The sequence below is a fragment of the Physeter macrocephalus genome, chromosome 4, assembly GCF_002837175.3.
Source record: "Physeter macrocephalus isolate SW-GA chromosome 4, ASM283717v5, whole genome shotgun sequence".
Taxonomy (NCBI): domain Eukaryota; kingdom Metazoa; phylum Chordata; class Mammalia; order Artiodactyla; family Physeteridae; genus Physeter; species Physeter macrocephalus.
In genome coordinates this window covers 123,899,844-123,915,610 of record NC_041217.1, presented here as the reverse complement: position 1 = coordinate 123,915,610, position 15,767 = coordinate 123,899,844, and the positions used below count along the sequence as shown (strand labels likewise).

The following is a 15,767-nucleotide window of genomic DNA, read 5'->3' as shown; positions in this document are numbered from 1 at the left end:
TGTAAAGCATTTTATCAACAAAGAAAATGGTCTTCCTACTTTCCTTGAAAGCTTCAAACTTGTTCTCACCCTGAGTACCTTTCTAATTGGCTATTTCCTCTGCTTGGATTGCTCTTCTGCCAGAAATTCAAATGGCTTGCTTCCTCCTTTTAATAAAGTTTCAGCTCAGATAACACCTTCTCCCCCATCTCCTATCCTGGTTTATTTTCATCACAGCACATTACTCCCTTACGTCTTTGTTTTTGTATTGAGAGTTTGCCATACTGAACCTGGCGTTTCATGAGATCAGGAACATTGCCTATCTTTTTTCTCTGCTGTATTTCTAGGGGCTAGGAAAATCCTGAAACATAGCAGGGGCATAATAATATTTGAAGGAATTTGTGAGGCTTTTTTTTTTTTTTTAACATTTTCATGATACTGGGGTTAAAGTAAATAAGACAGACATGATACTTGTGTCCAGGTTCTGTACTTTTTATAGTCTTGTTCAATTGGGAGCCTAAATAAACCTAAAGTGATTTAATACTAGTATAGATTGATATATTTATTTGCTTTCATATATTAGTTATTTGCCTTTAGCTATTTCATTTCTATGGGAAACTGACAATAATAACACAAGGTAGTTACTTAGTTATTTAATCTATTTATTAGACGTAAAAGGATCTTCAAAATTATGATTCAGCTCCTCACTCAGCTTCTGACTGAAGTAGGTTCTTAGAAGTGAAGTGAAATTTCCTCAAATCACACTTAATTAATAACAAGGTAATATTTTATTTTAAGCCAGTCTTCTGGCTGTAAGTCCAGTATTTCTTTTTTTTTTAGCTGCTAGATGATTTGAAAATAAAATATTCAGAAATCCTCCTTATTAGAACTATTTTTTTTGCCACTGTTTCTCCATATGGAAGCACCATCTATTTGTGTGTTCAGTAAGTTTTTATGTATAACCTGGTTTCTGAGGACTTAAAAGATTTATCTTATCACAGAACTATGTTTTTCTTTGGCTTGAATTTTTAATTTTAATTATGTAATATGTCAAACATACAGAAAAGTGTGGAATAATAGAAAAGATTTCTGTGTATCCACCACAGAGAATAAAAAGATGTTAACATTTTTTTAAAAAGACAGGCATGAACCCTGCCCCTGTATTATTTGCCCTTTTGTCATAGAACATTGTAGCATGCTTGGCACATCGTAGCCACTTCTAATAAGAGTTAAACGTATCAAGTGACAAAAACTGAAACAATTTAGTAAGGTGTTTGATGCCATTTATTCACAGGAAAACAATCCATGGATTGGGAGAGTACAGTGCCTGGCAAGCATGGAGCACTCTTCACAAGGGATTTTGGGCAAGAGGGAGTTGTATAAAGAATTAGAAGAAGCATTGGCCAAGAGGTGGAGAATTTCTTCATAAGGCTAGCAGGTCCTATTTTCTAGGGCAAGGTAATCTAGCTAAAACTGAGTTGGAAGATTGCGATTTGCTATGTTAGGTTTCCTTGACAGGTGTTTCCTGTAAGTGCTGGCTGACTTAGGTTTAGATTTGTTACATGGGCTGGGCTACTGTGGCAGCCTCCATTTTGTGGGTACTGATACACTAATTAACTTTATCAAACTGTTAAGAATCTGTATTTGACAGTTACATATGTCTGATTCAAAATAAAATTATCTGGCATCTTTTATATTCACAGATACACATTTATGAATGACATGCAATTGTAATTTGTAATTTTGCTAGGTTTATATTCAACCTACCCATCCCTTTGTATAAGAGCTAGCAGAAATGACGTAACTAATAAGAAAACCTAGCCAATTGGCACTACATCCAAATCTCAGTAACTTTAGTTTCCAATCTGTAACAAATTACACTCTCAGTTGCATTATTCCATAGTATTTACTAAAGAAAATATTGTATAAGTCCTCAGATTTTGGCTTCCAGAAATATTTAGGATCAAGTAAATTTTTTAACAATTGTCTTAGAATAAATGACAGTCATTAAGACATATTTGTGCATGTGTTCAACACATTTATTGGGCATTGACTGTGACAAACATTGTGCTAGGTCCTAAACTGACCCAGAAAACTCAGAGCTTTGTGGGGGACATGTCAGTATAACAAATATATATACCTCTGTTGTTGAGTGACGAGAAGGAAACCCTAACTCTGCTTGCAGTTGTGTCAGTGAGGCAAGGAAGGCCCTATGGGGGATAGCAGTTAGATAAAATGAGGGAGTTCATTAATAATTTGTGTAAAGGCACTGTGAAGTAAAAGATTTTGTCAGGTTTGGGAACTGCAAGTCATTGGATAATACTGGATGAAAGTGGGAGAATAATTCACATGAGGTTGAAAAATTAGGCAAGGATCTTTTTATGATCAAAAGCTTCAAAATTATTTTAAGCAAGAATATGCATGTAAAGCAGGTTTTTCTGTAGAAATTTTAGATCACATACTTGTACATATTTAAGTACTGTAACATGTTCTTTAAAAAAGTGAATTTGTATCGCTTCTCGGCCTTTTGGCCAAGATCAAGTGTAAAAGAGTGAATTTGTGAAATTAGCTTATAAAGCACTAGTGAGTGTAACATTAAAATATATTTTTCTGAAAATTTTAGTGGGAAAGCAAATTCGTCACAAATTCAGTGTTACAAAGATGTGTGTAAAGATTTAGAAAATTTTATAGTGGTAGGGAGGAAATTTTATAGTGGTAGGGAGGAAAATCTTGATAGCTAGGGTGTAAATTTCATTAGAAACTAGACGGATCTGTAGAAGATACTCTGTACAAAGAAATATCGTGGGCATTTTTAATAACAGTAGCTAAAGTGTACATGCAGTTTTTTGTCGGGGAGTGGAGGCTTGCTTTAAAAAAAAAAAAAGTTAACGCCTTCCACTTTTCTTGTTTTTTTTTAAAAAAAAAAAAGGGAGCAGAGAGGGATGAAGATGACTCCTTTCACGAGACCGCGGTCCCTCTCGCGTTTCTCCGGCTGTGAGTGAGGCTTGCTGGGCCGGCACGGGGCGGAGCCGATGGTGACGCGCCCTTGCGCCGCAAGGCATTGTGGGGAGCTCGGGCCGCGAGTAAGGTGGTTGGAACGAGGTGGGGGCGGCCGTTTGTTTTCTCGTGGTCTCGAGCTCGCGCGGTCTCTTCGTTCCCCGCGGCGACCGGCGGGGCGGAGAAACGGCGGCGACGGCAGCAGCGGCTGTAGCTTCGGACACCGTCCTGTCCCCTTTCCGGCGAACCGGTTCCTCTTCCCCCTCCCTCTCACTGTTTGTTGTGTGTTTGATGTGTTAAAGCAGGAGCGAGTACGCGAGCAGCGCCATGAGCAACACTACCATCGTCCCCAGCACTGCGGGCCCGGGCCCCAGCGGCGGGCCGGGGGGCGGCGGCGGCGGCGGAGGCGGCGGCACCGAGGTAATCCAGGTGACTAATGTCTCCCCGAGCGCTAGCTCTGAGCAGATGCGGACCCTCTTCGGTTTCCTAGGGAAGATCGACGAACTGCGCCTCTTCCCGCCTGAGTGAGTATCGTCCACCATCACGGTTTTTGCTAACTCCTCCTCAGCCTGGGCCTAACGCACAGCATTTCCTGCAGGCCCTTGTTCATGCTTCCCTGGGCTAAGCTGCTTTAGTTGAGGTTGGCTATTGCGTTTACATATGCAAGCAGTCTGTGCATTAGGCCTAATAATAATGCAGAGAGGCAGGGCCAGGGTTTGGGGGATTAGGAGACGCTTCTAATCTTAAGTTTTTTTTTCTTTTTCCTTAAATTGTGCCAGCGTGGTCGTTCTTTGGACACTTAAATTAAAACAAACTGCCCACTTGATGTATTTTGTATATAGGTTAATCTATAAAAAACAAATGTTTGAATTCTTTGGAAAGTAACAAAAATATTCATTTCTATGTTAATTTGATATTGAACTTTATAGCCCGTTTTTCACTTAATGCTAAATATTGTTGTTCAGTGATTCTGGCCCAGTGAACATAATTCAGAGTTAATACTCGTTTGGACAGACAATTAATTCAGTGAGCCTGAGTAGTTTTTAAAATGAGAAAATGAGTTATAGCTGAAACCTTGGGTTTTCCTTTGTTTAAATAATGTACATATTTATATTTCAGAATTGTGCTAAAGAGGAATTCTGTAGAATGTTAAACTTTTTAATTTGGGGTATATGGTTTTTGTTTTTATCCTACTGTCTCATTTCTTATTTGTATCACAAAAGTATTGCATGAGTGCAGTAATTGTAAAGAAAAAAATTAAGCTATGACAAAATGTGATAAATATTAGAGCGAAAAATTGAAATAATAAAACAGTCCAGTGCTCTTTGGGAAGAGTGAAAATTCAGATTTTACTATCAGTGGGTACTCAGTACCCGCTGTACCATAAGAGTTTTATGATGTCACTTAAGTTCTAAACAGGAAATTGGAATCCTCAAGGAATCCACAGTTGTGGATGTAATAAATCGTTAACCTCTGTACACTTCTCTAAAATAATTAATGGAAGTTGATCATACTGTGGTGTTTAAGTATTACTGTATTTCATCACTTTCTACTTGAAGTATTTTCAGATGATTATTATTGTTTGCAAGTGTTGTGTTGTCTTTAATTTTGAGGGAATATACATGTGGAGGGGAGAGTTCAGAGTAATTTACATGAAGTGTAGAAGTCTGGGAACAAACATGTTTTTGTTACAGTTATTTTGAACAGAAATTTGCTTTGACAGTGAAGGACAAATAGCTTTCATAATAGGAACTTATAGATGTTTTGCTGTTATTTTCTCACAACGTATCCTTTATTAAATTGTTAGTGAAATTAATAAACAGTAAAATGGCAGAAAATAAAATGACACATTTGATTATTATCGATGACTTGATTGTAATCATATCGTTTCTCAGTATGTGAGATACTGGATTTATTTATGAAAAAGTTATTTCCAGTCCAGCAAGTCATTAAGAACTTTTTATAGTTGCTGACTGTAAAAATGCTTTTATTTTGAAGATGTTCTTTTTATGATACTTTTATAAAAAGATGACAAGGAAGTGTGGGAACTTTACTGGATCTTTTACCTAATGCATGGTCCATATCTTAGAGGGAGTCATGATGGAACAGAGTCTGGCTTTTGATTTGTAGTCAAAGGAGTGGTTCCATCATAACCAGGAGAGTTTTGTGTACCAGGTAACATGATCTGCGGTGCTGTGCATTAAGAGGATTCTTTCCCCTATATTGGGAGGAATAGATAAATATTGACACATTTTTGTTCTTTGACTCCTTCATATATGCTCCCACATACAGATCATTTTCTCTTCTGAAAATGCATAAGGTAACAATATAGTGAATGTTACATTGCCCAGTGGCCTTTCCAGTTTGAATAGTGTGAATGTAGATGCTTACTTTTGTTCATTTAACGTTTTTGTTGTTTTTTAAACTAAGCCTCAGTAGCTAATCTGACCTGCACAATTTGGAAATATTTTATTGACAGTTTCTTTAAGCTCGCTACAGTTTTCAACAGTAGTTTGCTGGGGATAATGTGCTATGGAGTCCCTAGCAGTCTAAAAGGGGTTCATCATTCCAAAAATTTACTCTTATTCGTAGAATAAGATTGAATGACTCGTATCACTTAAAATTCTATTGATTGTAAACACATTTGGTGTTTGATTTTTTTTTTTTTTCTTTTAATGGGTATGTGTGTATTCCTCCCAAAAGGTATTCTTATCCACCTGGAACTCTTATCCTAGATATGCCCATGACGGGCTTGCTTTTTTTTGTTGCTCACATGTCACCTAACACACTATATAAAAATACAGCACCCCTGCTCCCTGCCTTCTCTGTTCAGTTTAACTGCTTTTTCTGTGTAGCAGCATTCAGCAACTTACAAGTTTGACTTCCTCCCTCTTCTAGAATGAGGTCTCTTGGGGTCATCAACATTACCCTAGGGGCATTTTTAAAGAATTTACATGACTGAGCCCCAACCCATACCTGCTGAAACTAATTTCAGTTCTGAATGCCTGTTTGGGGGGAAAATTCCTAGGATCTGGGATTATGCCACACATTTCACTGACAACCTCCTCAAGAAGGTGTCTCCCTTTGTTTCATTATTGAACCATCTATTTCTTGGTTCTTTTAAGCCAGAAATTGCTGGCTTATATTTCACGGAGTGATAATACAATCTCTCTTCACAGGAAATAGTATTCTATTCCTCTCTTCAGTATGATAGCCCTACCTATAGCTATCTGAAAGCATCTGTCAGTGTTCCCTCATTCTTCCTTTTCAAAAGAAAACGTTACTTTGATTCTGGTTTTTCTTAAAATGCATATTGAAAATTCAACATGGTTTGTCTCTTGTATGCTAAATGCTTTTCTATTTTATCTTGCTCAGTCCTTACATATTCAGAAGAAGAAGGTATTTTACCCTGTTTTACAAATGAGTGAACTGAAATTCACATAGATTCTGTATTCGCAAGCCCCTCTACTAGTGTCAGAACTATTATTCGAACCCCAATGTTCTGATTCTTTTTTGCCACTTGATCAGGATTTCCTTGATTTAGCCAAACAACTTGTGAGTGGAATCTTTCTTTTACGCCTAGTAGGTATTCTTCAAATGTTTGATTTTAGTGGGATTTCAGAGTGGAGAATGTAACAGGAGTCCTTATCAGGTGATGATCCTTGAGATGCATATGCCAGTTACGCAGTAACTGAAGGCTGCTTATAACACTGCAGGTAAATTCATTACTTACTTTTCAGCGACCAAAAAGAGGTACTTTAATGATCATATAAGTAACTTAGTGTAGTTATGTAAGGGAATGAACACAGTTTACCTTTTAAATTGTTTTAAATAAATGCAACAGTTTACTGTATTTCTTTAGAACTGAATAAGAGCACATGATGGAAAAGGCATATGAGGTCAACAGAGTTGTTAACTTTACCACACACTTGCTGTTTTGCAGGGTTTAGGAGATGCTTTGTTTATAAGCTCAAAATTCTCTGCTCAGAAATGGTTAGCTCAGTATTAAGTTGGGGGTTGAAAGAACTTCTGACCCAAACCAGCAGTTCTACTTTAGCAGGCACGAATATAAGCTGCGGATCTTGTTAAGAATCAGAGCCTTCCTGTTAAAAAAAAAAAGGGATTCTCAGATTCAGTGGGCTTGAGATGGAAAAGAGTAATCTGAATTTTATGTGTGCATCCCAGAAGATTCTGAAACAACCCTTAGAGGTCACTCTTAAGAAAGTAGAGACAATACCACCACCAATCTTGCTCCTCAGTTCTTTTCAGCTGCACTGCCTCTTCTATATTAATTCTTAAAGATAAGGAGTAAAGACAGTCTTATTTGTAGCAGTGGTACTTGCACAAAATTCTAGGGTATGAAAATTAATTTCCGGTATCAATTCTTTATCTTAACATCTCTTTTATTAATTTTAACTGAGAAAATTATGTGACAGTATACTTGTTGGACCAAATAGCAATGGTTTTAAACAAGACCATTTAAAGTGGAGAGAAATTAATTATTTGTCCTTCTGAGTTGTCTTACTGTGACTGTCTTTTCCGTGGTATTTAAATTGTATTTTATCTTTACTTCACCACCACTTACAGGTTTGATATAGCCAAATAATGTTGGACAGACATGAGTGGGTAGAAAAAATGAATTATTTAAGATCGCCAAGTAAATGGAAATACGTTGGGAGCACGTAGGCATACTTTCCTAATTTTTTTTTAAATTTAATTTATATTTTGGCTGTGTTGGGTCTCTGTTGCTGCGCACAGGCTTTCTCTAGTTGCGGCGAGCAGGGGCTACTCTTTGTTGCAGTGCGCAGGCTTCTCATTGCGGTGGCTTCTCTTGTTGCAGAACACGGGCTCTAGGCGCCCAAGCTTCAGTAGTTGTGGCTCGCGGGCTCTAGAGCACAGGCTCAACAGATGTGGTGCACGGGCTTAGTTGCTGCATGGCATGTGGGATCTTCCCCTGATCAGGGCTTGAACCCGTGTCCCCTGCATTGGCAGATGGATTCTTAACCGTTGCACCACCAGGGAAGCCCCCTAATTTTTTTAAAAGAAGTGTTATGTTTATATTCTTTAAAAACCTAATATTTGATAGTCGTTATCTTTTTCTTTTAGTTAAATGACAATAGATGATATCAAAGAAATGGTAGAGGTCACTTTTTAAGAAATTTAAGTGCTCACTACCTGCCAAGGCATTGTGTTAGATGTTAAGAACATAAAATGATAGCGTTTAAAGAGCTTTTTAATTTAGTGGTAAGAATGTGGATGTCAGAAAAGAAATACGAAGAGCTATATAGCTTTAGTACTAAAACTAATGAAACAGCATTCTTTTCAGTATACTGGGTGCAACGTTGTTAATTTAGACCAGTGATGCTTTACACTAAAAAAACATTGTATCCTTTCAAAAACATTTTGCAGTAGACTTCTGTAACAAGATGGCTTAAGTCCATTTTGATAATCTATGATACATACATTGACAGCTTTGCTTTGAACCTATCTTTACCCTGGGTGCATATTAAAATTGTCAGGGAGAATTAAAATAAAGAAGGCAGCACTCAGTACTTCATTCATCAGAGATCTTGATGTTATTGTAGTTCCGCACCCCATCCCCCACTCCCGCCATGATCTAATATAAACCAGGGATGACGTGATTACTACTGCCTTACAGTATTGATTTTCAAATAGCTTTTGGTTTGGTGTTAAGGCAACCCCTGCCTTTGTTTATTTAATCTTTCACTTTCACAGAGAGTTTAGTGGCAGAAATTTAACCATCTTATATTTTTAAAAAACAGCAAGAACTCTGCTCTTTTTCTAATCTTATCTTACTTAGACTTAGCATTGCTTGCACCTTAGCAACTTGTTTTTGTTTTGTATTAGAACGCAATTGCCGAGGGGAGTGACTCTGCTTATTGAAATTTTGCCTAATTGGGGGGCGGGGTGTAGTATTATTCCCATGTGTGCTTAATTTTCTTTTTCTCTGTGAAAGTGCTCTAGTGGGAGAGCCTTAACTATTTATAATGCCTGGGAGTTTTAATATGCTGTAGGTTTCAGAGGACAGGGCATTTAGTGGCAGATCAAGAAAACTCACTGTCAAATAGATGTACTTTACCACAATATTCGTATGTCCCTAAAATGGAAAGGTTTCGTTTTTAACTCTGAAAAGTTAGCCATAATGAAAAAGTTTTGTTTTTGACTCTGAAAAGTTAGCCGTAATGAAAAGTTTTCTAAGCCAGAACTAATTACTTGTTACCTGTATTTTTAAATGGCTGGTATTGTTATTATGAAATAAATGTTGACATTTTTGTGACCTGTTCAAACTCTGAGACTTTATAGTTTCAAGCTGTTTGTAACTTGATGCATTGTAAATTTAAACAGTGATTGTTTTTGTCTAGGTGCAGTTTGCTACAGTCAGTTCTGTGGGTAGTACTTTATTGGAAATGTCATGTATTTTTGAACTGATTAATATGTGTGCAGTTATGTATTTTTATCTGCCTCTTTTACTTTTGGAATGCAAGTGTCGTTTGTGAATCATTCATTTCTGTTTTAGCTGATATTTTTCTCTTCTTTTATGTTATCTGTTTATTTTTTAGTGATTCGCCTTTGCCAGTCTCATCCCGAGTCTGCTTTGTTAAGTTCCATGATCCGGACTCAGCAGTTGTGGCACAGCATCTGACAAACACTGTATTCGTTGACAGAGCTTTGATAGTCGTACCATATGCAGAAGGTTTGTGCTTTGTTTAACTACCTATGTGGGCATCCTATGATGACCATCTACCTCAGTGTAGTTTTAGAGTGAGCATTAGTAGCATGTTAAAAATCTAAGCTATTAACATTTTGAAACCCTTGTTATACTGTGGTCCATATTTTTACTTGAAGTCTTTCTTTTTAACTTAAAAATTCAAAATCAGGTCTGTTTATATAAGATATTTAACCTTTTGCATTATTTTAAAGCATTTTTAAGTTCATTAAAACCATATCCCTAGTATCTACTTAGTTAATTTAATGTTGTTTTATGAAAAAGTCCTGAAGGGGAACAGTTCACGCCATGCACATTTACACAGAAACCTTCAAATAAATGCATGATGTTGTTTCTGTTTTGAATAAATGTGGCCAGGTTGGTTTTATTCCTTAGTGATTCCTCTTAGTGATTCTTCTCACTGATAACTTTAAAAAATATATCCCACATTGAATTTCAGTATACCAAGGGTCGCAATGATTTTACCAAGGGTCGCAATGATTTTGGTTTTTATGAAAGTTCAAGATTTCCTATAGCTTAGGTGCCAGATGGGCACTGGGTGTTTTGTTTTTATGCCAGATTTTCTTGTTCATTCTTGCTATATTTTCTAGAATATCTCTAAATAATAAATTCTTCTCTCTGTTATTTGTGTGTGTGATTTTTGTAGTGGAGAAGGCAAATGCAAAACTCTTCCAGATGACTGAAAAACTGGGTCCTCTGCAGCTACAGGGGATTCTAGACATTAACTAAAGGCCAGCAAGCACTCAAGTCCCCCAGGTGTTTTCCTGGTGTAACCATTTGTTAACTACATTTTTCTCTCTTTTTACATTTTAGGCTGTTAAAGTAATTTGGCAGAAAAATAATGAGCAGGGTTTTTGGATCTAAAAAAGCCACTGTGACAAGACAGCACTCTATTCATTCCATTTTGTAAAATTTTCTAAGACATATATTAGTTTGTTCCCAATGTACTGCTACTTTATTTGCTTTTTGGTAACTATAAATTTGAGTCAAAGAAGTCACTGAAATATGTTAAAACTACTGGATTTTATTAACATATATGCTGACCAGGATATAAATGCTTTCCCCTTTACTTAGTGAACTGGTCAGTGGAAGCAGAATCTTGATATTGTTAACTTTAGATGCTATCTTAGATCTTTGAATACCGATGTGAACATTTACACCATTCCTTGTAAAAGTTGTGAAATGTCTAGTCCTTAAAACTTAGAAAAATTGCCTCTGTGGTTTTCTAAAGAAATTAAATTGCATTCATAGTTGGGTTAAGGCATGCTATATAATAACAGTAAATCTATGTCCGTGATTAAAGTGTATGAGCCCGATTTTAAGGTTTTAAAATATATATATGCTGATAAACTTGTGAGATAGTATGTTTTGATTAAGCATTTTCTTTTATATCAGTGTGCCTATTGTAGGATAAGACTTATCACCAAGAGAAAATTTACAGAATTCAAATTTAGGATAAGTAAAATGTAGAACATAGCTTTTGGAACAAGGGTCAAATCATGTGAGTAATTTACAAAACATTAGTTAGCCTTTTAATTTAAAGAATTCTTATTGGCTAAGTATTATAGTTCCCAAGCCCTGAACATAATACAGTATATCATATAACTGGCTTTCACAAATATTTTTAGACCATAATAATTTTTCTGGATCTGTTTTGAAAGTGAAATATTTAGGGAGTACATATATAGAATTACAGAAATATTTAGTTCCAGAATCTATTTGTATATTACTGTAATTTTGGTATGGTATGCTGTATTAATGTTATCTCCACTGAATATCTGATGTACTCAATCCCTTTGTCACCATTCACCCTGGTTTTAGCTCTTACGCTTTGGTGTTGGTTCTTGGTCAGTGTTTTAGAGCAATAGACACAAAGTCTACGGTAAGGAATAGTCTTAACTGGTAAAACAGATAGCTGGATTTGGAAGGAACTCTTAATAGTAATGGATTTGGGGATTATTTAGGTTCCTTGGTTAATGTTTGTTTCTTTTGTCTGTTTCTTTTTCTTTCGTTTCTACACATTCATGCAGTATTTCATGGTTCTATCAAAGCAGCAGTAAAAAAAAATACTCTTGACGCATGAAAATTAACTGGTGAGGGGCCTCATTGCTATTTTTAAATTGTAGTTTTATTTTTAAATAGTCTTTTTTTAATCAGAGGATCAGATGCATGACTTTTTTTTTAATGGATGCAGATCTTCTATCAGGTGTCTCACAATAAATTCAAGAGGATTTTAGTTTGCCAGAAATGTTGCAAATGCACTAATTTTAGTAAGATGTTGATACTTAATATTATCCTCTTGAGACATAATTTTGCATGCAAAATTATCCCATAATCTTTGTAGGTTTGTTAATAATGATGCATTAATGCCCTATATCTAAATGATCTCCCCCCTCCCCCCCTCCATAACTCTTGGTATCTAAATTGATGACAGCTCTGACACAAGCAAGATAACAGTGCTGTGTAGTATACATTTGTTTATATTATCGGCACTTCTCAGTTTAGGTGGAAGGAACCATTACCTTTATTTAACAGTGGTTTTTCTTTTTTGTTGTTGTGTTTTACAGTTCTTTTCCCTGGTTCAGCCTGAACTATATACCAGGCCCTGCTGAAAATACCACCCAACAGTTTTCTTCTGCAGCTTATCCAGTTTCTCTTAAGTGCCCTGTACATATTGTATGTTTTATGATGAGATGCAGTTTCTTAATATGTATTACAGAAATACTACTGGTATTTGCAAATATGTAGTTTAATTGTATTATTGAACTCTCATTTTGGGGGCTTGGGCACATTAACAGATTAATCCATCTGTATAGGGCTTTTGCTGTTGGATAGAATTTAAATTGTCTACATAAATATTTGTCTTAGGGCCCTTAGATTTTATCTGAATACACAGATTAGGCTTTAAAAACAGACATACATGTTGTTTTTGGCTTTAGGAGTTTGGCTAAGTTAGCTTTTCAACTGACACTATGTAGCAGCATTTTTGGTATGGTTAGCATGGCACATGTTGGAACATAAGGCATTTTACTGTACAGGTAAGGAATGTGCCATGTTGTTTTACTTATTCTCTCTCTCTCTCTCTCTCTCACTCACTCCCACACACACATCCTGTGTGTATTCAGAGACCTTCAGAAACATTCATATTCATTTTCATGAGTCAGCAAAAGCCCTACACTTGAGTCCAACAGAATATTTCCTTTACATACTTTTCTTCTCTTAATTTTTACAAAATTTGTATGGTAGGTGTAAAAAAAAATCATAGTAACTGTACCATATTATTAACCCCTAAATCAAACTTTTTTTGTCTTGTGTATCTTGATTTTTCTGTGTGCTTTATAGTGAAGCAGCCGACACGAGTCGTTGTTCATAAAACAGCTTTTGAAAGTTGAGAGCACACCCCTGGAGAACCGACTGTGCTTGCTTACGTTTGGTTCATGACTTAAAAATCGAGTACAGGTGATGAAATCTTGGCAGTGTTAACAAAAAAGTAGTGTGTATTGTGCTATTTTTTTTTTACTCTAGAAACTTAACCATTTGTAGAGAAAAAGGAAACAGATTTTCACACATTGAAGTTTCATTCTGACATAAAATTAATGATAAATAATCATAGAAATCAAGCTTTATATTTTAGCGAACATAAATACTTTCAACAAACTCAGGTGGTGTATCAGGGAGACATTTTCTGGGTGTTTTTGTGTGTTTTCTGTCTTGCAAAAGAGTGTGTTCTAATGCATGGATGTTTCTCTGCAGGAGTTATTCCTGATGAGACTAAGGCTTTGTCTCTGTTGGCACCAGCTAATGCAGTGGCAGGTCTTCTGCCTGGTGGTGGACTCCTGCCTACTCCTAACCCACTTACCCAGGTATTAGTTCTGTTGAATTCTTAAAGAATGGAAATATAGGGCTTCTCTGGTGGCTCAGTGGTTGAGAGTCCGCCTGCCAATGCAGGGGACACGGGTTCGTGCCCCAGTCCGGGAAGATCCCACATGCCGCAGAGCGGCTGGGCCCGTGAGCCATGGCCGCTGAGCCTGCGCGTCCGGAGTCTGTCCTCCTCAACGGGAGAGGCCATAACAGTGAGAGGCCCGCGTACCACAAAAAAAAAAAAAAAGAATGGAAATATATTTGTGCTTTTTGAGTGCTGTTGTGATTCTGGTTCATATACTGTTATCACATGGTCAGAGCGTTGTAAAAGGCTGTAGTATGGTAATCGTAAACATTAAAGCGGTAGTTTGCGTTTTAAGAACATTCTGAGAATTGTAAATATCTTTTATCGGTTTTGTCACTGGCTCTCAAAATAGCCTGTAAGTCAGGAGGCGTAAGATTTCTGTTGCACATGTTGTTTAAAATAGTATGTTCATTTGAACTACAAAAGAAAATTAAGGTGAAGTTCAGACTTTTTTTTTTCTTTCTCCATGCGCTTTTATCTTGCTCTTGGGCTTTAAGTAGGTGGCTTAAAATAAAGATGAATTCAAAGATCTGGGTAATTTGTAGATGCCTTTGATGTATAAAATTGTGTAGTAACCAAACCATTTTTATAATAGTACAGTTGATCCTTGAACAACATGAGTTTGAACTGCTTGGTCCAGTTATATAAGGATTTTTTTCTACTAATACATATTATAGTACTGCATGATCCAAGTATGTGGACCAGCAGATACGGAGGGCTCACTGTAAAGTTACAGGTGTATTTTCGACTGCATGAGGAGTCAGCACCCCTAGCCCCCATGTTGTTCAAGGATCAACTGTATTAACAGTGTTTTAACTCAGTAAACAGTTACATTGCAGGAAGTTTGGTTACTTATTTTTACTAAATAATAATGAAACTAGGAGAAATTTCAGCACAGTGCTTGTAGAGAAGGTCAACGGCCTCCAAAGTTATAAGATTTTACATGGTTTGTGTGCATTAAACGGACTAATCAGAATTATGTCAGGCAGGAGAGAGAACCGTACTGTAATTCGAAGGAGAAAAGTTTTAGTATAAGGAATTACTAATTAGTAACAGGAGATTACTAAGGGAACTCTAATGAGTGCCAGAATCACAGGTATAGGAAGCAACCTCTACTTCTAAGCTAAGGAAGAAAACACAAGAAAGAAACACATGTAGGTGAGGGGGCACATCTTCCCCCTCAAGGCTAGGATTCAGACCTCCTTCAAAAAGGTAGATAAAGTAGAAAGTTCTCTGGGGTACCATGGAACTTGCTAGGAAGCTGCCTAAGAGGATGGCACTGAAACTCACTGAGGTGAAGGCCACTGAGTGTCCCATGTGGTACTGCAATAAGAATCAGAAAGGAGACATAAGAACTAGAAAGAATCCCTTCCACAGTCAGTGTCCCTCTAGCTCCCCCTAAAGGTATTTCCAGCTCCCCCTAAAAATAAAGCTTAACATCGTGCCAGCTGTCAAAGGAGAAATGCTTAAAAGGGTGCTGCCTTCAGTCACACAGTAGGACGACAAACAGTGGATTTGGAGCTAAGAAGCAGTAAATATTTATAAATGGCACAAGAATGCGTGAAAATCTTTGCATTTTTTCTAAATTCTGATTTTAAGGGTAAATGTGCTGTGATGAGTGAAAAATGAGGCCATCATGTTATAGCAGGGATAGGCAAACTGTAGCTCTTGGGTCAGACCCCCGTTATCTGTTAATTTTTACTGGAACACAATTATGGCCACTTATTTATGTATTGTCTCTGACTGTTTTTGATCTACAACGGCAAAGTTAAGTAGTTGCACCGGAGTCCGCACAGCCTACAGACCTAAACTAGTTATTATCTGGCCTTTAGAGGAAATAAAAGTTGACGCACTCCCCCAACCTCCACAGTATAAGAAACAGAAACAAGATTTTAAATAAATAAAATTTGAAATTTCACAGATTGGCGCTGTTCCATTGGCTGCTTTGGGAGCTCCTACTCTTGATCCTGCCCTTGCTGCACTTGGGCTTCCTGGAGCAAACTTGAACTCTCAGGTATAACTTAATACCCTTCAACTCTGAGCTCATTTTTGTAATTAAAAAATTTACTTCATTAAATGTTAGTTTGCATTTCAAGA

At 36.8% G+C, this 15,767-nt stretch overlaps 1 protein-coding gene across 4 annotated transcripts in view; it reads left to right on the top strand.

The window, feature by feature from the left end:
• The window catches only part of SRSF11 (serine and arginine rich splicing factor 11), a 45,997-nt gene that overhangs the window by 10,106 nt on the left and 20,124 nt on the right, over positions 1-15,767 (top strand). For 3 of the 4 annotated variants that reach the window (XM_007104396.4, XM_024119697.3, XM_024119699.3), the window contains 4 exons: positions 3,282-3,500; positions 9,558-9,691; positions 13,478-13,587; positions 15,592-15,684. In XM_007104396.4, coding sequence (XP_007104458.2) covers positions 3,304-3,500; positions 9,558-9,691; positions 13,478-13,587; positions 15,592-15,684 — 534 coding nt within the window. In that variant the 5' untranslated portion in view covers positions 3,282-3,303. Of the gene's footprint in view, positions 1-3,278; positions 3,501-9,557; positions 9,692-13,477; positions 13,588-15,591; positions 15,685-15,767 lie in introns of those variants that run through there. The other variant, XM_024119698.3, reaches the window with a different exon arrangement.